Below are 24,080 nucleotides of genomic sequence, written 5' to 3' on the forward strand. Positions count from 1 at the left end.
GAATGTTCGTAAGAACTGTTTTAATGTGTTATAAAATTTACTTATTTGTGGTTATGGCTTTTAAGAGTATGATTATTAACACAGAATGAACATGATTTATCCACTTAAATTACAATGGATTATATTTCTCAAAGTCATAATGCGTTATAAATCTCACATCTTGCCGTTTTACTGATGTTACTTTACTTAAAGTGGACAAATGCCACTAATAAGTAATAATAATAACAATACTAATACACATTATCGAATCAGATGAATGTGTATTATGAGCCATTCGCTTTGAACACACACACATACATACATATATAATTTTGATGGTACCCATTAGACAAGCTGTTGATAAGTAACTCTGCAACTACATGTCAACTAACCTTAATTATTAGTAGTGTGTGTGCTAAATATATGCTAACACTTTATTTTGATGATTCCTCAACAGACATACTGAGTAGAAGACACTTTTCAAGTATATGAACATTGTACCTACCCTATAAAGTCTAATAATACTCTTAGGTTTATATGATACACATTGCATTTTTTTTTTTCATTTGAAAGTATTAGCTCACATCAGCCTCAAATTTAGCCTCAAACAACACTCAGCACCTAACCACTCACAAGATGCTGTAAGGTACTGTGCAGATCTTAAATAAACAATGTCAAGATATATATTCCATTATAAATCAAGTAGATTTAATACGGCGTTCATAATGTGTTATAAATATTCATACTCCTAAAATGTACAATTTACATCACGCGATTCTCTGCAAGGCAAAAAAAACATAATTTTTTTCTGAATTGCAAGTTTACAAATACAAAATGAGTATATATCACGCAATTGTGAGCAAAAAAACTGAATTGCAAGATGGAAATTACTTTTACCTGCAATTTTTTTACAAAAACACCTTCTCTCAACAAATCTGAAAATCTGAGGCATCACAATTCAAAAAAGTACCCTGGAGCAACCCTAATAATGATAGCGATATTTACATTGCATGTGTTTACCAGCATAATTTCTCTTTCTCGCGCACACACACTCCCTCTGTCTTGTACATGTAATATTTACAGCATTATCTAACGAATAATCATCCTGGCACAGCAGCACGTAATGTAATATAACAAACGACATCATGTTTTCTAATTTAGCTGTGTCTGGTGTCGGCTGCGTTCGTTAGCAGTCGCTAGACAGTTTTTAATAGGAAACACCATCTGTGCGAATGAAAGCTGTTCTACTGCAGTAACTGATTATGGCACGACAGCATAACAGCACATTTGCTGCCCTCGGCTTCGGTGCAGCGAACTTTGCCGGCAATTAGGAGACCGGCTGCGCACCTTTCGGTTTTCTCTGTCTGAGGTCGGGTTGTTGGTGATCTTGAAGGAGTGGAGGTCAATCACCTCCTTCATCTCGTAGTTATCTCCTCTGCGTTTGCATACAATCACAGCGGCGTCGAACAGAAAGATGTGCCTGAAGCGGAAGAACGGCATAAATCAAACAAGAGGAGAAAATACAAGAGGAACGCTTGAGGGTGACACCTTCATAACCCTTAGGCCTCGGTAAAAACCTGTGGAGTTTCAGGCGAGCAGTATTCCACGCTTTAATCATCTCACCTGTCTTGTTTGGCTCGTTTGTCGACTGAAGCTACTCGCACTTCGCTGTCACCTTTCGGTCTCCCGTAGTTACGGAGAGACTGATTCTGCAGAACATAAAAATGGTGCAAGTTCAATGCAGACATGCTGGTAACGCTACTAGGGGTCAATGACTGAAGTTCCACCGAACTGTTCAAAGCTTCATACTGTGTCTGTTTAACTACTTCGAACAGCGTTGGAGGAAAAAAATAACTAAAAGCAGGCATGCAAATCACCGTATTTTGCAGTAGTCTGACACCATTTGGGGGTGTTTTTAAAATAGATCAGTTTTTCCAGGAACATACTGTAGCATTTTTTTTTCAGCAAGTGTAGCATAGAAAGGAAGACGCAGTCTTGTAACAAAGCGAGCTGAAGAAGTAATAAAATACTTTCCTAATGCATCATTCTCAAGTTGCAATGCACTGCAAAAGTACAATTTATTTTTGTAAACTGAATGGTCAATGACTCACTAATTCATTTTAGTTATCTAAATGTTTTTTTAGTGAAATATGTATTTTGTTGAAAACTAAAAATTCCATTTATTTTCAATGTATAGTTTTGTAAATATATATTATAAACAGTTTTTTTATAATGATTATATTTTCTTTATTTAATTATTAAGTGTAAATGATTCATTTGTAATAAATAATTTGGACAATGTCACAGTGTGAAACAGTTCTATTGTTAAATAGATTAAAATTTTAAATATTATATACTGTATATATATATATATATATATATATATATATATATATATATATATATATATATAAATATATATATAGAGAGAGAGAGAGAGAGAGAGGGGAGGAGAGAGAGAGAGAGAGAGAGAAAGAGAGAATCTGAATAGATTTTGTTTTTGTTTTTTTTTAAGGAAAATGAAACTATATAAGCCTTAATAATCTCCCCAGTGCAATGGGGAATCTTCATCTGCAAAAAAGGTTAAAAAGGTTGGTGTAAATGATTTGGTCTCAGCGAATGCTGAGGTGTAAATTTTGTCTACTTTGGTTATAATTTAATTATATACTGTTTTAAAATTTAAAAGCTTTTTTAATAAACCAAAAGAGTCCATAATTTTGCTCACAAGGTTTTCTATAGATTTCTGGTACTGGTCGATGTCTCGTAGAGTCTCGATGTCTCTCTTCACCTCATTGACATACTGAGCCAGATCCTGTAGAGATGGAAACACAAACACATCATAACATTCAACACACTGAGACTTTGACCTTAGAAAACACAAGGAAATCCTTATAGCTAAAAATAACAATACTTCCTCTCTAGCTTCCTTATTGATAATCTCGGCCCATGTGATGTTTTCAAGGGACTCATTTCCATCTAAAAATGTAATATAAGATTTAGCGTCTGAAAGCGGGGCTTATTTGACAAATCTCATTCTGAACACAATGCTCCCCGTCCCCGTTCCCGTGAGTGGAGTTTAGGGACTCATTCATCATCGCGGATCTAGAATAATCAGAGAGTGGGGGGCTGAATCGCCCACCGCGAAGATCTTTAAAGGGGAGCACTTGAGGAGGTTAACCACGTTAGCCCGATACCCCAATCAATGCTAAGTGGCTAATTTATCCAAATGAAATCATCACAGCCCTCGGTGCAATCTGCACAATCTTCTCAGCTTGATTTGCCTCAATTAGCGGACGGTTACCTGTCAAGATGCATTCAGCACCATCTTGATCATGTCTGAGTCAAGAGGGCCACATTGATTTTCAACCAAAGCTTTTCTTACAAAAGAGTTGATATGCATGCACATCCCAAAAAAATTTAAAAATGAAAGAAATTCGTCACTGCTGTAATTTCAAATTGAACTAGGCCTCTAATATTAATTAAGATTGGTGGTTAAAAGACCTGTAATGACCGCAATGGCCTGCCGCGAGTTAACATGTCATTAAAGCATATCTTACTTTGATACCACTGTGAGAATGGTTGCTAATCATATCAGCCAAGAAAAACGCAACTTTTTTTATTTTACGCTGGTCTTAGTACACAATGTAACTACAAAAGAGTCATGTTTTAAATAGGAAAAATATCGAAACTTTTTGCTCATTTTTACACGAGATGCTTCTGGTCTTATCAGATTCAATAATCTATGCTAAGCTATGCTAAAAGACTTGTATAACTCTGGGGGAGCTGGAGATGGAGCCTATTTTGAAAAAAAGGGGAGTGATATATATATGTCCCATGGCCCAAGATTTTTGGTCCTTCATATTAAACATTACGGCAACTCTGGTATTAATTTCGCAATGGTCACAAGCTAAATGTGTGTGTGAGGGCAGATAACAAGGTCTAGGTGTCAAACAATGACTCTAAAAGTGTGTCATTTTATGGTTCATGTAAGTGCTCACATCGGTCCAGTTTTCTAAGTGGGCCACTAGCCGTGCAAGTCCGTGCAATAGATGAAAAGGACATTCAAAAGCTCAACTCACCTTCATGGCATCCAGCGCTTGCCGTAAATTGCTTTTGTCTGTGGCATCATGGGTGTGTTTCACCAGTTCCTGTCAGAAGGAAAGCAGGATGTGATTTTTTACGGGCCGTGTCTCAGTGTCTTATTATCAGCAGATGAAGATGAACGCAGCAGACAGTCAGATGTACAGGAGCGAAGCCGTGCCGGAGGACATCTGTCACTCTCACACGCTCACATAGCTCCTACTCATCACTGTGCAGATTGTTTACCAACAATATAGAGAGAACATTTAGATACAAGTCATCTGAAATGTAACGTCATGCTCTTGTGTTATGTGTTATAATTGTGTTATATTAGAATGATCGTTTGACTTTTTACTAATTGTTTTAAAACATATACATTAGAATTAAATATAAATATAATATAATGTATAAATGTATACATTAGAATTTCCTTTCATTTTATTATAAAAGAAAAATACCCCAAAAATTTTTTTACAGTATATAAAACCCATCATATAAATTATTACTATGTAACACACCTATTATAAATAAATTGAAATTTCAGCTGACAGAAAAATATAATGAACTAAAATAAATTAATAAATGCACTAACCAAGGATTTGAACCCAAAAGGAAATGTTTTTATGGGATTTTCAATATTTAATATTAGCCGAGCAGGATGGTGCATTAATAAAATGTGAATTTTCACTCCACAGGTTACACTGAGAGAATTTGATTTGATTTCACGTGTGTATTCATCAGTCCCCGCTCGGAAAAAAAAGGAGTTGGCTCTTATACAATTCAGAGAGTGAGTCAAAAAATAATAAAACAAATGAGGTGATTATGTGGCAAGCATTACAATACAATGATAATACAAACATACACAGCAAGGCATGTCTTTCTATCTTACTTTTTCTTTTTCACACACACACACACACACCCAAGCTGAAATAATATCCCAACCTGCATCGCAGGTTCAAGAATTGAAATGAGAAGCAAAAGGTTTTTGTGGGGTTGAAATTGCCTTCCTGCTCCGGGATGAAGTAAACAAGACATCTGGGCCAGTCTGTAGGATAAGGGAGGGTGCTATGAATGTCCTTTACTCAGGTCTGATAAATGGCTTCCTTTTGGCCTAAGAGATATATTGCCATCCAGCACAAGCCAAATCCCCTGCGTCAGTCAAGCTGAACCTGCGCATTATTATCAGCAGAAAGACGGACATCACCTTATTTTTCATTCTCACTTCCTTCTGCCCTCACACAGCGAGAGAGAGAGAGAGAGATAGAGAGAGACAGAAAGGAGGTATGACACGAACACAGAGATTACCGCAGAAATAAAATGCAGCCAATCTCTTATCCAAACGTTTGCAGAAATCCAGAAGAATATCGTTCCAATGTGATTTCACAGGCCCGCATCGCAGTATTGTAATGCCTGGTCCACTTTGCACCTTTTTATGTCTAATAACTACCCGGTTTTGGCACTTTGTTGCTATCAATGCGAACAACTCAAAAATATTGCCAGTTTAATCTGATAATTTTTAGCTTAGTGAGAAAGTTTTAAATCTTGATTTACAAACATCATTTTTACAGCACCTTCTTTGCAAGGTTACAGTAAAAGTGCTAAACATTTCTAAAATGTAGACATGCACTATGATTCAAAAGCTTGGAGTCTGTAATATATATATATATATATATATATATATATATATATATATATATATATATATATATATATATACTTTTACAGTAAAAGTATAATTTCTAAAATGTAGACATGCACTATGATTCAAAAGGTTGAGTCTGTAAATATACATACATATATATATATATATATATATATATATATATATATATATATATATATATATATATATATATATATATATATATATATTTTTTTTTTTTTTTTTTTTTTTTTGAAAAAGTCTAAAACCGTTAAAACAGCAATATTCTGAATATATCATTGCAATTTAAAATAACTATTGAATACATGATGACAAAACTGATTTTTCTGCCTCTGTTACTACACTCTTCTTGTTTCCAAAAATAGGCCTTTATAAAGTTAAACAAGACTTTATTATAAACCTTTAAAATAAACAGCACTTCTGCAACAGTTTAATCTTTACTTCTCATTTAATGTCTAACTTACGTTCCATGGGCGCTTTCTCTGACATGCTCGAGCACTCATTGGCTCTCACCCGCATTCGTCACTGACTGCGACATTCCGCGTTTCTGGTTAGGTGTATGATGCGAATGGCGCACGTCTTCACTAGTTTACGGTGGGAAACCCGTCAGAATAATCTAGATGATATTTTCAGCGATTAACAACATAAATTCTGCTCTGCACCTTACACAAACCTACTGCATTCCACCAGAGAGTAATGTGGCTGCAAAACATTGTAATTTGGATTACTTTTGGTGCGGCTTTTGACATTTTTGCAATAAATAAATCATTCTAATTGCATTCATCTGTCTGTGCTGTTTTTTCTGTTGATGAGTTATGTTTAGGTTTAGAGGTAGGACTCAGATTAACGACTATAAAACTATTTTTAAATGCTATGTTGTTACGAAAATGGTTATTTACAGTATATTTCGGTCAATTGCGTTTTATATTCGATATAAAATGGGTAGGTTTAGTTTGAGAGTAGGTTAAAGGGGTATAAAAATCTAAAACGCTTATTGATAAAAATGATAAAAAAGCACTAATATGAATATTTGAATATTTTACATTTTATAACTAAAAATACGTAGCGATTTGTACGTTTTAAACTTTGAAATACATCTAAATTGTACATTTTAGCATCAGCAAAAGCAATGCTTTAAGCTTGTAAATGTTAAATGTATTCATACCTACATATAAACATGAGATCAGGCTGGATAAAAAATTATATCACCCTAAAGCACATAACAAAATTACTAAAAGGCATTAAATGTGAAATGGAAAAAAAATATTAACAATAATTAAAAGCCATTTTAAAATGTATAAAAAACTATAATACTAAAATAATACTAAATAATTCAGAAATCATTCTAGGTTGATTTGGTGCTCAGGAAACGTCTTATCAATTATCAACGTTGCAAACAGATTTTATTTTATTCTCATTTTGAATAAAATAGAAAGTTATTTTATTTTATTATTAGATGATTATTATTATTTTTACATTTATTTTAAATAGCAATACAGATGTTGTGATTTCTACATTAATAAATGAATTAATCATTTTAAGACTAGGTAATATATGCAATTATTTAATTTAAATATTAGAATCCTTCATATTAGATTATGAATTTTGATTATAACTCGTTACGTAAAGCTGGCTTGCTCTTTCTCTCACTGGCCAAGGCTTCCTTCAGCAGAGCAAAGAGCAGAGAAAGACAGTCTGTCACACGCTAGCCTGCTCTCCAGAGGGGCAGCAGACACACACACACACACACACACACACACACATTCCCTAAACCCACAGCTGGCCAGATGGGCAGGGAGGTGAACTGAGCTGTGGACAGCCTTGCAGGCATGCTAAGTAGACGTGCACACACACACACACACACACACACACACACACACACAGAGAGAGAAAACACCTTCGCTGCTCTATCCGCTGAGAGCCGAAAGGTTCCTGCAACAGCAGGAGGATCGCAGTGACTTCGGTCCACACACGCTACGCACATCTCCTCCTCTCTGCTTTTTCCTATTTCTCTCTCACCTTCGTTCACATTTATTTCTAAATCCCCTTATAGCTGGGTCATGCAGTAGACCTAATGTGTGATGGACAGAGACACACTATGAAATATTCATTGCAGTCTGCGTGAGATGTTTGTGGAAAAGGGCCAGTCCAAACATACACGACTGGATAAAGCATGCTGCTTGCTCATTATGTGGATTATACTGCCCCTATTGGAGGACTCTGAGATATATTACACTGCCCTCTACTGGTGGATATCAAATGCATTATGCTGCTTCTCTATGGAAGAGTAAAATGTGGACTCCACTGCCCCAAGTGGACATTAGCAGTAAATCAGGCATTTTTAAGAAGAATTTAACCTTTTTTTTAAATAATCCTTAAGAGCATATTAATCAATGCATAAATTATAGATTGATATAGTTAATAAAAATACTTAAATAAAATAGATGTCGACCAAAACAATACAAAAATTCTTAAGCTAACAAAAAAAAAAAAAAAAAATATATATATATATATATATATATATATATATATATATATATATATATATATATATATATATATATATATATATATATAAAAATATATATATATATATATATATATATATATATATATATATATATATATATATATATATATATATATATATATAAATAATAATAATATAATTTTTTTATGCTTTAAAGTACTTAATGCTCAGGTTTTATAATCAGGACTACAGCTAAATGGTTTCAGACCTGTAGAAGTAGATGATACTTCAGAACTCTCTGCATCGGAACCACCAGAAGATCTCTCAGAGTAAACTTCCCGTTATTGGCTCGTTTGGAACATAACTAAAAATGAATAACAAACAAAAAACACATATGACTGAAACATGATTGTTCTGTAAATGAATAAAGAAAGCAAAACATTGAAATAAAATGTTTTCCAAAATGTTTTCCACAGTTCTCAACCACCAGGTGGCACTGTCTAACAGCAAATAAAGACTTTCACTTTAGTTTTGGTAGTAAAACATAAGATAACTAATTTCATAACAGGTTAATTTCATATTGTCAAAACAACGTCGCTTTCTCAATGTCAAGGTCTTTAAAAATGTTACAATATTTTTATAACCAAATCACATAATAAAATGCAGAGTGCGTACAAATCTACAATTAATTGAATCAATTTAATAGGCTGTATTATACGAGTAGGAATGTGTGTTTGTATATGTTTGAATGCATGATAAATGAACATGTGTACGGCATGAAGGCTGTGTATAACCTGTTGTATATATTTACACTTGTAGTATTTAACATACAGAACATTAATGTTCTGTTTGGTTGAAGCAAATAAATAAATAATAGTTCTTCGTAACATGTCCAAGTTCTCACAAGAAATATTTGTGACATTTTATGGATATAGTCTTACCTCTAACATCTGCCTGACGTCCTCTCTGTTCTTACAGATATCATCCAAACACGCAATGGCTGATTCTACTTGACTGCAGTATTTCCCATACAAGACTAATCTGTCATACAGGAAAGCAGACGCATGTGAGAAGGAGAAGTGAGGGATTTATTCCTTTAATAGCTAAAGGGATAAATCAATTACCTTTCTTTGTATTTTATAAAGATCTGAAACAGGTTGCTGGCATTATGCATGAGCACCGAATCCTGGACCTCTCTCAGAAGGCTCGTGTGCACCTTCACAAGCTCCTGGTATAATACAGAACATCAAAATATGAGGCCACGAGAACAATGACACAGTTAATTATGCTAAAATGTGTCCTCTGTTAGAGGCTGTTTGTGACTCACTGGTATATTGATGAACACTTTTTCGATCTCCACACAGGAGAGAGACTGTCCCAGAGGCTTCATAAAGAACTGTGGGTGGAGAACATAAAAAAGCACATGGATAAGCTAACGCAAGCAATCTTTGTGGAAATTGGCCTTGTTTTTATCATAGTAACTACAGTATAATACAAATGTTTTATATTCACACTAAGATAAATTAATACATGATCATGATTATGATACTATTATTATTATAAATAAATAATTAATAACAATAAAGCTGTATTACAAATATAATGATACTACTGTGGAAATTGACCGTGGTTTTATTATAATAACTACAAAAGAAATATTGTATATTCATACTAATTAAAAAAAAGCAACAAAACATGTTTAAAGTAATTATTTTTATGTTATTATTATTATTATTATTATTATTATTATTATTATTATTGAAACACAAATAGTACTTACTATTGTAAATAAATAATTACAGCAGCGATAAAGCTATATTTCAAAATAATGTTTTTGGGGTTTTTTATTCATTGTGGAAACTGACCATGGTTTTATTGTAGTAACTGTAATAGAAATTATATTTAAAATCTTTAAAACAAACATTAATAATCATACTACTAATAATAGTTTAATAATGTCAATGTTTGTGGGCTGTCTTTTTTTAAAATCATTCAAATTTTTCAGTTTGTCTATGTAATGTGATGATAATGGTGTCTTATAGTAAGTTACTGGAACTGTATTCTATGATATTTTTCCAGTAATCACTGTACATTGAGTTATAGCTAAACATGGTAAAAAGATTCATCCACATTTTGACCCGTGGTTACTGTATGGTTTTAATACAAATTATGTGTTGTATTACATCTAGAAGACACTTGGCAGATCTATTACAATGCATTAAAGCTATAGCATTACAGCAGGCCTGTTCGGGTCTAAAAAGGCTCACCTTCTCTATGGAGTCCAGAGTCTCTGTGTATTTCTCCTCAGTCTGTTTGATTTCCATCAGACAACAGCTTCTGATGTCCGTCTCGGCCTGTTTCTGTTATTACAGCAGCGAGAAAGTGAAACGGAGGGCAACCCAAAGCATGTTCATACATACAGTAAAGCATTTCAGCGAACTCACCTGCGGTTGTACCAGCTCAACCTTCATCAGATCTTCATACACCTCTCCACCCTCATCATCATCGTACACACAGTCGTAGAGATCTTCCTCATCCTCAACGCCATTCTCGCTGAGACACACAGGCCAGCAACATTTAGAGCTTCTCCAAAGGTTTCAGTTTATTGCATAAATTTACTATTCGGCTGCAGTTTAGCAGCGAGAAGCAGATGGACGATGAAACAGAAAACTCAAAGACGTGTTCAAGTGCTTCGGCGTATCCAATATACTGGAGAAAAAAAGACCTCTTCTCGAAAATTGCTCATGAGGGGTTTTAAAACGATAGCGTTTCCCTCTTCTAAATTAAACACACGGTTTCCAGCTACAGCAAAAGCAAGAGCCAAGAGACATTATAGCTGAGTCAGGCCTTAAAAAACCACTCCGATGTGTTCTCCAGATGGGTGTAAAAGAGAAAGATAGAGAGACAAACTGTGTTGATTTCTTTCCCTAACCATGTCTGCAGTTCGAATCTGTTACGAAACGCCTTCAAGGAAAATCTCTCTCTGACAGGGACATCACCCTCCAGGGAAAAGCTCTCAACAAGCACGCTTTATATGAACAAACCATCACATGTGGGAAACAACCCTCAGTTAGAGGGCCTCGTTTACGTGCGGCTAAGAAACAGATGCGATGAGGCCGAGCCAAAACGCAGTGACAGCAGCATCAATATTTGCAAAGCATAACATCAAATCTTCAAGCCTGTCACATGAGGAGAACAGACATTTATGCTGATGTTACTTGTTGGCCTACTCGACGGCCTGTTACTCAGCACAATCCGGAATAAAGTGAAATGCAAATAATAGAAAATACTGGCGGCGGAGCAGCCGCGGTTCGGTTTCTCCGCATATAACGGCAATCATTCACTGACTAGGAGTGGGTTCACGTGGCTCGAGATGTAGTGCACTCAAAATCGAGAGATCAAGAAAGCATAACAGTTCTGGACTGTGGTGTGACAAAATAACAGATCAAGCAGCACCGCAGGGCTCTTCATGGTCCTGTAATCCTATGACTGTGTTTGTTGTTGCCTGTCTGTGGCAGTAGTGGAAACGAGAGGACACAGGCCGAAGGCAAAATCTGACAGTTCACATTTGAGGCTGTTAACCTAACAGCTGTACAGCTGCAATGACCCTTGGTGTGTCTGTGTGTGTATATATATATATGTCATTAGATTAAATAGTTGCTTTCTCAAGTTTTATGAGACTTTTGTAAACATTCTATCATATAAACTGTGTTTTTAAAGTGTTAGTGAATTTTGATGCAACAAAAATGCATTTATGCATTTTAATACACTGTTTTCAGTGTCACGCGATTTTTCGGAAATCATTTATTTATTTTAATAAAATTATTTGCATTAAAATTATTTGATTTCTTCTTATTATCAATTTCGAAAACGGCGCTGTTTAATTTTTTGGAAACCATGATCATTTTTTCAGGATTTATTAATATACAGAATGTTTCAAATAACAGCATTTATTTAAAAAAATACTTCTTTTTTTCATACCAGTGTAAAAGTCTTCAGTTTTTTTCAAAACAATAAATAAATCAATTACTTCATTTTTAGATGTCTTACTGAGCCCAAACTTTTGGCAGTGTAAATGAATACATTTGAATATATTTGAATGTAAATTCGGTCTTGGTCAAAAGGGTTTAGTTCAACTATATGTAATAAAGACATGAACTAATAAAAATGTAAAACATTTGTTTGTGAGTTAGAAATTGAATCGAAATTGAAATTGAAATTGAAAATATAATCAGAATAGATAAGCTTTCCATCGATGTATGGTTTGTTAGGAAAGGACAATATTTGTCTACGATACAACTTAGAACTTTTTGAGTTCAAGATCTCGAATCTGAAGGTGCTAAATATTGAGAAAATCGCCAATATTTGTCCAAAATGATTTTTTTGTGTATATTAATGCATATTACTAATAACAATTTAAGTTTTGATATATTTATGGTAAGAATTTTTGTCATAAAAGAAAAATAGATCAATTTACCCATACAATGTATTTTGACTTTTGCTACAAATATACCCATACTACTTATGACCGGTTTTGTGGTTCAGGTTCAAATATGTTCATGAATCTGTCTATAAGTAGGACAGCGTGCATGTGGCACACATTTTCTCATGACTCATCACTTTAACATCAACCTAAGAACTCTTATGTGCTCCAGCCTGAGGCTTCTCTATCTAACAGAGAGAACGCAGTGAGCTAAAGGTTAAAATATCTGGAGGTAGACAACCACTGTAAGCAGAAAAATGCCTCACTCTATCAGATCCTCTAGATGGTTATAAATGTCTTCATCTTCAACGCTCTCTTCTGTGGGAAACGGCCTGGAATAGAATGAGAGAGAGGCAGAGAGAAATAAAATATGAATTTTCATCTGCTGCACTCTTAAAATAGTTAGAATTATTCATTTCTTCTTTTTTTAAATACCTTATTCCAGTCTGCTGTGCAATGTGTGTGTGAGAGAGTTTGGATAGTGTGTCCATAACCTAAGAGAAAAAGATAAGAAAAATAATGATTATTTGTTAAGTTAAGGGATAGTATATAATCAGACTGTGAGTATTGTTAACTACACTGCTACTATATAGTAACTACTAATATAATACATAAGAAGAAACTACCACAGATATTCACCATATGGTTAAATAATCAATTATGTAGTTTAGCGTTCATTATAAAAAAATATCTGACCAGAATTAAGCCATGTAAAAATGTATTTTATATATATATATATATATATATATATATATATATATATATATACAAAGCATAAAATGTGCTGCATCAATGAAAGTCATTTATATGCATTTAAACATGAAAAGGCCTATTTATTTTCCTTATCAAATACCCATTGGGTATTATAAAATGAAATTTGTTTGTAAATGTCAATGATGAAAGATATGATACACAAAGACTTAAACTCCCATCATCTTTAGTTTTGATAAAAACAGCACCTCAACATTAGTGCCAGCAGAGGTCAGTGTGCATCAAGATTTCTTCATCAGCCTCCGACACAAAGTATGAAATTTATCGCATATTCTCATTTATCAGTAGTATTCCAGCTAACGAGCAACTCTTCATGTCATTAAATTCAACACATCAACGCCAGAGTTCACAAACAGGTGCATTTAAACGCAAACAGACACAAATCTGGTCAAACAAATATATGCACAATTACAGCACAGTCAAAAATCACCATTTAACTAAAACATCAAATCTGTGCCTTTTCAGCTCTATTCAAATTTTCCATATCTATGATGAGCACATGGGTAATTTGAGCATTCGAAGTGCCCGGGGAAGATGTGTTCATAAATCAATTGCAATCACGCCGGCTTAGATGAACTCTGCTGTGTGCACGGCAACTGAATAACATTATGAGTGCAGAGTACAGACCGAGTCGAGCAGTACCGTCAATCTATGCACGCTCTTCTGACCAGAAAGAAAGAAAGACAGAAAGAAAGAGAAAGATGCTCATCTTGTCATTCCGGATTCAGTCTTTCAAAAAGATCCGATCCAACACATCTGACAGTATATGCAACCAGTCTGGCGTGTTAAGAGAAAATAACTTTTCATCTGCATTGTTGGGGAACCAGTCAGCATGTCCTTTTGGGAACAAATGTGTCTGTTTTGACCCTGAAAGTTAAGGGCATTTTAAGGACTTTCTGTGTATTTCCCACAAGAAAAGCGTAATTAAAAAAGCTCTGAATTATGTAATTAATAAGTTATAATAGTGAAACCTTTAAGCGTTTCACTGGAACACAAAAGCAGAAGTTTAAAGGAAAAATCTTACATTACATCACTTGCTGTCCATTAATTCCTTTGCGGTGAATGGGTGCCGTCATAATGTGAGTTAAAACGGCTGATAAAAACATCACAATAGTCGACAAGTAATCGATACTTAACTCAAAAATAGTGAGAAAATAGGCCAAAAACCAATAGTTTAAAGTTGAAATTCATTAATTATGCCTTTATTACAAACACAAAACATAAATTGATATACTGGGGTCTCGCAGATTATTGCAACGTTTTATCAGCTGTGTGGACTCTCGTGCTGACGGCACCCATTCACTGCAGAGGATTTATTGTTGGGCAAGTAATGTGATAAATTTCTTCAAATCTGTCTAAACAAGAAAACAAACTGCAAAACTAAATCTTGGATCATCACCTAAATCGTTAACAAAGTTCACACTGTATTCATATTCATTCTTTACCTCTAGGTGGAGCCTTAAAAACAGCTGTTTCCTGGTAACACTGTACACAAATCAGCACTGCACGTACTTTATCAGGCATGACGATATGAAAATAAGACCAATAAGAACAATCACCGTAGATTAGCGTCACGCAAAGAATCGGTTTGGAAAAATGAACTGTTGAGCGAATCGTTTGGGAGACATTGGACAAATGAGGTAAAAATAAATGCATATTATAAGACAACGAACGTGATTTTGACCTTGCATGTATGTGTTATTGGGGACTCCCAAGAAACCTTTCATTACCAATAATAGGGGCACATAATAATACCAAAAGAGCTGTACAAACACCCTGATTAACATTTATTTTTGCGTTTTACAAGAACGTCAAAATCATACAGGTTTGCAACAAGATAATGGTGTTTTTCTTCCTAATGCGAAAACTCTTCCTCACCTAGAAACACGTCGGCGGAATATGATCACTATCTGTTCGTTCATGCCATATACGTTGTGTTTGGGAAATCTCAGCTGGGATTTCCACCCTCCCACCCTCATATCTGCACCTCGCTATATTGCAACACTTATGCTTCAAAAGGGAAATGACATGATTTGTATGCAGGCCTATCGCAGTATGTTCCAACAGGTTTGGCAGTAAGCACGCTGTAAATTTGGTGTTACGCTTTTCACAAATACTGGATGCAGACACATCAGCGCTGACAGATACATAGACACGTATGCGAAGACAGGAAAAGATAATTCGGTTAAAAGAGATGAATGGTTTGTCTGGCTTCCTGTTCAGGAGAGGAGCTGTACACTATAGCTAAAACGAACGGAGAAAATTTCAAAGGTGCAAGTGTTCATCCTGGATAACTTCATTGTGTTTCTAATGAAAGCCGGCACAGCACAGAACAGGAAGACCAAAAATGGAGCTGGTGCAGACTAAGCAATGGTTGCTTTCACTTTCAAGAGGCGATAGACCAGCAGGGCATCTCTCGTCAATGCAAAAAAAAAAAAAGCTTTTTATAACGTAAAATTTAAACCTTTCTGATACTTCTAGGGAAAATGTGAGCGCCTGACATGCTACTTTTAGAAAAAGGAAGATGCATTGAGAGTTTAAGGAAGATGGACCATCAAAATAGAACATACAGTGGGTAAAGCATAGAAAGAAAAGCCCCTTTATTTCCAGGATCTACAGATTGCATCTGTAAGGGCTTACATAACACGGTGAAGAAGAGGAAAGGATGGAACTGGTTCTAACTGGGCTTCAAAAACCCAGCAAAAGTGAGCCAGGGTGGATCTGCGACCTCAGACTGTTTCCTGAGATAACAATAAATGTAAGAATGTTTCTCTCTGAATATTTAAGGGCCTGTCTCTGAAATACAATCGCGCTGTTTCTTTTAAAAGCGTACAGAGATGAACGTTTTTAGGTTGTGACAGAAAAAAGATTTCGCTATGACTCTTAAGTGTGCTAAGTGAGTCTGTTGGAATCTAGAACATATTCTAAAAAACATTGCGGCTTTTCTCCTACTTATAATTAATCACACAAAGATTTCATGAGAACAGAGAAATAAGATAAATAATTTTCTGCTGAACTTTTTAATCAAATTAAATCAGATTGTTATCTCGTTAAAAACATGTAAATATTAAAACTATTTTTGGGTCTTAAAAATGTAATCTTATATACATTAAAAATGTACTGTTAGGTTAAATTAGATATGTATTAATGTGCTGAGGTCTTTAATTATTAGATTAAATTAAATATTAAAGATTATATGAACTGATGTGTAGATGCTGCTTAATAAATGGACATAAAATATTTATTAGAGATATATTTACAGTACATGAGAAGAAAAAGAGAAAGAGACATCAAGCTACACTCTTTACAAATAAAGGCGCCTTAAAAGGTTCTTCAAGCGATGCCACAGAAGAACCATTTTTGGGTCCACAAAGAATCATCTCTTTCTTACCTTTTATAGTTTTAACTTTAAATATTTGCTGTTTATGGTAACTAGACTCACTGCTCAAGATAGGGAAGATGTTGCATATTTGTTGCATTTTAAAGTTCTTTTGTGCATTTTGGAGAAAAACGCCTTTTATGGCGCATGGTAAGAAGACATTAAATGACAAGTAACAGTGTGTCCTAACTACAGGCCACACAACATGATCCCAGCAATTTAGGCAGCAATTCCACACTAGACACGACACGACTCAATCAAATATCACAGCCAATCAGAAGCCTGTGTGGGCAAGCACTATTTAAATGTAAATACTGAATGAGTGATAGCATCTCTGTTATGGAATACGCTCGTTTCACAGTGAGTTCACAGTTTTAACAGTCACCTTTGACCTCTTCAAGATCATTGACACTGCATGACATCTAAACAGCAAAAATTACAACCACAATTTTGTCTGTTTTGCATGTTTAAATTCTGAAAATACCATTTCATTTGTGCATTTAGATGCTGAAAATATGTCAGTATTATACGTTTTAGTGCATGAAAAAGATTTCCAGACGTCAGCTAAACTAAGTGGGCTGCAAGTTAAAGAACAAGTAATCAACGTACATTAAAGGAACCACTGTCTCCGCTGTTGAATCACTGGCACCGGTGGTCCAGGGACTTTCGAATTTACAGATGTCTTTAAACACCATCTGATTAAAACAAATATGTCAGCCTCTCAGCAGTGAAAGGAGGTGCTTAACTCACGAAAATGTGGACTGTCAGGGTTAGACTAAATGTTATATTATTATAATAAGGCATTATGTGGAACCTGTCTAAACACAGTTGGATTCGTGTGACTTATTTTCTAGCAACAGATATATAGCTGGTTTAAAACTGGACTAGGTCGTTTTAAAAGCAAATTATACCATCTTTGTGAAAAGTGCCACCCATATTATCTTCCATCTATCATCAAAGTGCAAGAGCATGTTTCCATTCTGTCTCTTGTCTTGTCTTTATCTGTCTCGATCTATTCCCTGCCCTTTAATGTCTCAAGTACAGAGCATGGCACAGATAAACTAATCAGATAGTCCTTGCTTGACATTAGTGGCCTACATACAAGGTCACAGGCAAGAACCATTTAAACACACATGCACAAGTGCAGGTTTCCATAAACACACACACACACACACACACACACACACAGATGCACAAGCAGTTTCATATATACTAGAAAGCCAATCAATATGCAAATATTAGACTATTCTAACTCATACTTAAAGTTATGTAAAGCATCCACACATAGGGATCTGAATGAGTGTGAAACAGACAGTGGGAGGAAAATTTGGACGCTTTGCTTCTAGTCCTGTCCAATTGTTCAGTACAACAGAAGAGTGAGACGATAAAAATACAAAAATTCAGAAGCAACAAACAGCAAAATGGATAAAATGTATTTGTAATAAGTAAAAGAAATAATTATCAATCACTTTGGATGTTCTGTATTTTGTGGTATTCTTGTGTAGCTTTATGATTACTCATTTACAAAATGCATTTGCATGTACATTATTTTTGAATCACTGTTGGACTTTGCACCCAGGTATTTAAAAAGGAATCATGCTTACTTATTGATTTTTTCCACATACGTTGTATGCTTTTTTTATATATCAAGATTATGGTTTCAGGTTAAAATTCTGTTTTATTTTCACAAATTCAAAATGTGTTTTTTCTGTATTCCCTTATTATTTTAATTATCCTAACTTATTTTAAATTTATTAAAAAATTTTCAATTCAAATTTAGTAGTACTTAATTTCAATTCAAAAACATTAACAATTTAACAACAAAACAAAATTAATAGTTTTTAGTTTTAGGGCCCTCTGAAATGTGTTTATTATTTTCTCAAATTTAATTAATTTATTTAATACAAATGTTGTGTTTGTTTTTTTAGGATTAAATTTTATTAATTTAATAATCAAATAGCATGTGTAATCCATTTATGAAACTATAACTACTTAATAACTTATTACATATATCATATATAATAATTTAATATAACATATATAATAGGGCCCTATGAAATGAAATGTATTTTTTCTAAAATTCTATATTAAACCCACAGAAATAAAGGTACAGAAGCGGTCACTGGGACGGTACCTTTTCAAAAGATACATCTTTGTACCTAAAGAGTCCATTTTGGTACCTTAAAGATACATATTAGTACTTCAAGTGTACATATTTGAACCTAATAGGTACAAAAGAAAAAGTACCGCCCCAGTGACAGCTTTTGTACCTTTATTAAACGTTTCTGATTCATAATACACGTATCATATCTAATGTAAACAGAAACAGCTTTATACTTCTTTAAGAAATGAAGGTTTTGCAATGGTTGTGATTTTACAGCGGCTTTACACTAAAGCAGCGTTTCTCAGCTCCGGTCCTCATCCACGCACCTGCCAGAATGATTCAGACATCGAGAAACACTGCTTTAAACTGCTATATGCTCTTCTACACTGACATTACCACAAGACAGAACCTCATACCTCAACCAATAAGAAAATACCATGCTCGCTGCAATCTCGAATCTTGAAGCTTGTTTATAGTATGCCAGATACTTCGGCCGTTACACAACTGTTTTATCTTTCACATGAAACACAGACCACAGAGAAAGTTGACATACTGTAAATATTTAAAACTAGTCTCAAAAACCGGTTCCGTAAAACATCTCTATTCCCTGAAGCTATTCTCAATAATGACACTGTACTGTAATTTTGCATTCAGTAAAAGCGAATGTTTGATTATAAGCTTCAATCAGATGTTAAAGTCCCCCGGCAGTCTTTGCGGTCTATTTCTGTGTCTTTGTCTAAAAGCAGACAAGCATTGTTTCATATAGACTCCACTAACAGACCATTATGGATCACAGACTTTTATAGCCACTCTCTTATCTTTCCCTCTCTGCGGTTTCCTGAAGGCACGTTCCTGAAGCGTTCCTCACTTTTAGATTCCAGATCAGCGATTATGGATCATGATTATGCTGACTGACACTGGTATGGAAGCTGTTTAATGGGTCCCGTGACCGTCAAGGCGATATATAACATGACAGTGAAATGAATTTTTAATCCAGTTACAATTTTTACAATTTTCACGCAGATGAATTATTCATTTTACTCATCTGTGCTTTTATGGCTGTACCGTAATTAAAGCCGAACTCAGAGACACAATACATCTCTATAAATAAAACTATAGCAGCTGAAAGCAGAATACACTTACAGATGTTTTAAACTGAGGAAAGACATGGCCTGCCAGAATGAGGAACCTGTAATGACTTAAAATGATCGGCAGTCATTTGCATATTTAAAGACACTCATTTGTTTAACTCCATTTATAGATCTTGAGGCCATAAACAGAGAGTCAACTTTCTTTGACACTTGCTGTACACGAGCCCTCGCGGAAAGCTCTCATTCAAAATGCATGCAAAAACACTCATCTAATGGAATGGGATATAAAATTAAAATTAACTTTCTGACTCAATGATCAGATTTGTTCCGACTCTGCTGTGAATGGGTGCCGTCAGAAAGAGGGTCGAAACAGCTGCTAAAAGCATCACTTTCACTACTTTAAACTGTTGCTTCTGAAAAACAAAATATAAATACAAATCCTCTCCATAATATCGCCTACTTCGGTGAAAAAATATCATTTTATCTGCATCAGGAGAGAGGATCAAACACAGTTCACAAACAAAAACAGTGGGTTTTGATGTGAGAGGACAACATGGGGGAAGGAATTGTTTTTTTTTTCACTTAAAAAGCATTATTATGGATAACGGTATTTTGGCCAGAAGTGACAGTTTACAGTTAAAGTTAATAGATTTTCACTTCATTAACTGATGGGCTGCATTGTGATGTTTTTATCAACTGTGAACTCCACCAATTCACTTCAGCGAATCCACTGGTGAGCAAGTGGTAATACCAAGTGTCTCTGAATCTGTTCCGATAAATAATACTGCGCACATTTTGGGTGGTAATATTCATCATGTAACATTTTGTTCCACAGAAAACACAAAAAAACGGCTGGGTTTTGGCTTTTTCATTCTGCTTCAATTCCCAACAGCTCATCTGAACATCTGCAGATCGATTCCTTATTAAGACAAAAACATAAACTTCACGAACAGAACAAAATTTACTCTCTGGCCTTTAAGACTGTGTTTGCAATACTGCAGATTTTGGCCAGTTCACGCTAATCTGTACGCCAATGTTCTAGGAGATGAAAACAACATTGCACAGACAGAACCGGTGCTCACGTGGAAACACATTCACAACAAGTCCTGAGTAATACTGTGATGAAAACCCAGACGCTAACACTGATCTAAGCCAGGTGGATCCCACTTGAGGGGAAGCAGCTGTTATTATGACCTACATAATGATCTCGGCTCATTGCTGTACTTCTTTTTCATGAAAAATTCTAATTTTCTTGTAAGGTGAATCTGATTTAAACAGCATGTCAGATAGCGCACGCTGGTTATAATAGAGAACCTCACGAACTCAAGATCTTTACCACGATATGAAAATGATAAGTTGGGAGCAGGATTTCTCAGTGTTTCGCAACCAACTGAAACTCTTCTGTAATTCCTCGACCGTGGAGGAAGCACACAGCTTCTCCCACACTCACACACTGCCCACACATCCGTGAGGATTAGTCCTCCTGTGCCCCGAGAGCCGGCATCCTTCAGCTTCGACAAAAATAGGAACGCTATTTAAAATATGCAAAGCAAGTGGAATTTCAATCTGATGATGAAATGGAATATAAAGAGTGGCGTAGAACCTGTCATGTGTTTGCTTCTGCTTTGATGACATCACTGTGCTTTTGATTAACATGACACACATGAGTACTACATTTCTTTGAGTCATACATTTCCATAGTCGTTGATTGACAGCTCTAAGATAAACCAGTAAAAATACATATCCATATTAATTTTTCCAAGTTTTACCCGTATTTCTATATATGCATTGCATTTGTTGTGTTTAAGGTTTGAAGGAAATGTCTGTAAACTTAATCTGTTCATTTTACAGACATTTCCTTCAATGTACTAGTAATTTTATGGCAGGAAATAATTTTTGTATGGATTTTTTTTTTTTTTTACAATGTGATGCTATTTATATGCATATGTTAACATCAATACACTTAAACAAAGGTTTTGTGATTGATTTAAAATGAATCCAATAAACCTATGTATTGCAAAGAATATTATTTGGTCAATAAGCAATATCACATGCATTTGGCCAAATTATAAATAAAAAAATAACATGGTGGTGAGTGTAATATTAATTTTAAACAGCAGTTCATTACAACATTAAAATCAACTATGTTGTCAATTAAAATCAAACTGAAAGGATGATTTAGTGTCTCATTTCTAACTAGTTTCAGTCCTAAATGAATCAGTGTTTTGAACATATTGGTTGAATTCAAGATTTATAGAGTTATGGCCTAAATATCAATAACTTTATACATTTATAATAGAGGAACGTACATGGAATAAATATTACTAGCACCTTATAACTAATTGTAGTATAATAAAAATTACTAAATCAGCACACAATTTTATGCAGTACCCTCAACACATAAACAATACTGTGTGGCTAAAGTTCCTTCTGTGATTTTTTTTGATGAAGTTATGCTAAAATATTACGTGTTTGTATTATCATTCATGTGCTGCAGACTCAAAACAGTTCCTAAAAAAAATCTGTTCTTGGCTGCATTTCAGTCGCGTGCTTAAGACCCTCATGAAAGTTTTACTGGAGGACTCTTTAAAAGGCCTAGGGAGGACATCTTTTCTAAAGCACACAGCTTTGAGATTCACTGAAGCTGATGGGATCCAAACAGATTGGTGCGCTGGAGAAGAAAAATATCTCTGCAAACAAAAATATCTCTAATTGGCTTTAAAAATGACACCTTCAGTATAAAGCTTCGCAATGCCACGCTTCCGAGGATCAAACATCTCATAACAGCTCCAAGCTCAATTCGGCTTTAGTGTTTCCGTACCAAGCGCCCACTACAGACTGACAAAAAGAAATCAGTCTTTGCAGCCCACTTTGAAGAGATGTGCAGCTTGAACATGATGTGTAAATAGGACACTTAGGTGGTACAAAATGTTTGATGTTTGCAGATTTCCACACAGGACCCTCAGTGGTTACGGTGAGAGTGTTAGATGCACTCTGCAAAAAGCCCCATCTGTAATAGCGCTGACCACAGCAAGGAACCGTGCACACCAAAACACACACCTGACTTTCATCTTCTCAGTGAGAAACATTGGGGAGGAAACAAGCAGATTTAGTCGTTCTGATTTTCAGGATGTTTCCAGAACACTAATTAATGTAAGAACAAAAACAGATTGCAAGAAAAATTGTAAACTCGGAATTCTAAGGTAAAAGAGGGAGAATTGTAAAGACAAAAAAAATTATTTCGTAATGGAAAAAACCTAATTATGAATTAGAATTGTAAAATAATAAGACATAAACTCTGAATTATGAGAAAAACATCAATTCTTAGCTCAAATCTTGCAACTTTGTTCATATCTTGAGCTTCAGACTTTTTAATTAAGCGGTGGAAACATGGTTCCATATAGAGAAATATTAAGTACATGTTTTTCGTTACATTAAAGGCAGTGTGACAGTAACCTAGTCCATTTTTTCTAGAGCCATTTTCATCCCATGACTGTAGTTGTGTTAAAGGGTCTTGGTCTCAGGAAGGGTTTGGTGTTTAAACAGACACCCTCCCCCTTCATCATGGGGCCCCAGGAGTCGAACACAGGAAGCATGAGTAAGCTCGCAACTCAACCTTCAGGGAACGCCACGTAGTAAGAGGTCGACGAGTCAGGAAAGAGGAAGTGTGAATGCTTTCCAGCTCTGTGCTCGAGGGCATGTGACTCTGTGACTGGGGTTAGATAGTCAAGCAGACAGAAACACAGACAGACAGACAGACAGACAGAGACAATTTTTCAACCAGAAGATCAGCTTCTGCCAGAGGCCTGATGAAACCACCACATGTATTTGTGGACTCTGCTGCACATAAAGATGTACAATACTACATATGTGTACAAGCATATTCATTTATAGATAAGGGAACAATATATGATGTATGGGCCATACATGGGTAGTAGATATGGCTTGTAACTGCAGTTTCCTGTTAGTAAACAAAATACTTTGAAATACTCTAACCCCACGTAATCAAATATAAATAATCAAATTAAAAAATAATAAATAACAAGCAAATAGCACTAAT

At 35.0% G+C, this 24,080-nt stretch overlaps 1 protein-coding gene across 2 annotated transcripts in view; it reads right to left on the reverse strand.

Moving 5' to 3' along the window:
- Nucleotides 1-24,080, reverse strand: part of LOC122329832 (guanine nucleotide exchange factor VAV3) — a 65,896-nt gene that overhangs the window by 25,033 nt on the left and 16,783 nt on the right. For both annotated transcript variants that reach the window (XM_043226439.1, XM_043226440.1), the window contains exons 3-14: nt 13,111-13,169; nt 12,942-13,007; nt 10,637-10,745; nt 10,460-10,552; nt 9,520-9,588; nt 9,317-9,420; nt 9,134-9,233; nt 8,461-8,556; nt 4,059-4,127; nt 2,705-2,791; nt 1,603-1,688; nt 1,327-1,459 (exon numbers count right to left, since the gene is read on the reverse strand). In XM_043226439.1, the coding sequence (XP_043082374.1) occupies nt 1,327-1,459; nt 1,603-1,688; nt 2,705-2,791; nt 4,059-4,127; nt 8,461-8,556; nt 9,134-9,233; nt 9,317-9,420; nt 9,520-9,588; nt 10,460-10,552; nt 10,637-10,745; nt 12,942-13,007; nt 13,111-13,169 (1,071 nt within the window). The remainder of the gene's footprint in view (nt 1-1,326; nt 1,460-1,602; nt 1,689-2,704; nt 2,792-4,058; nt 4,128-8,460; nt 8,557-9,133; nt 9,234-9,316; nt 9,421-9,519; nt 9,589-10,459; nt 10,553-10,636; nt 10,746-12,941; nt 13,008-13,110; nt 13,170-24,080) is intronic.

Source organism: Puntigrus tetrazona, chromosome 24, assembly GCF_018831695.1.
Source record: "Puntigrus tetrazona isolate hp1 chromosome 24, ASM1883169v1, whole genome shotgun sequence".
NCBI lineage: Eukaryota > Metazoa > Chordata > Actinopteri > Cypriniformes > Cyprinidae > Puntigrus > Puntigrus tetrazona.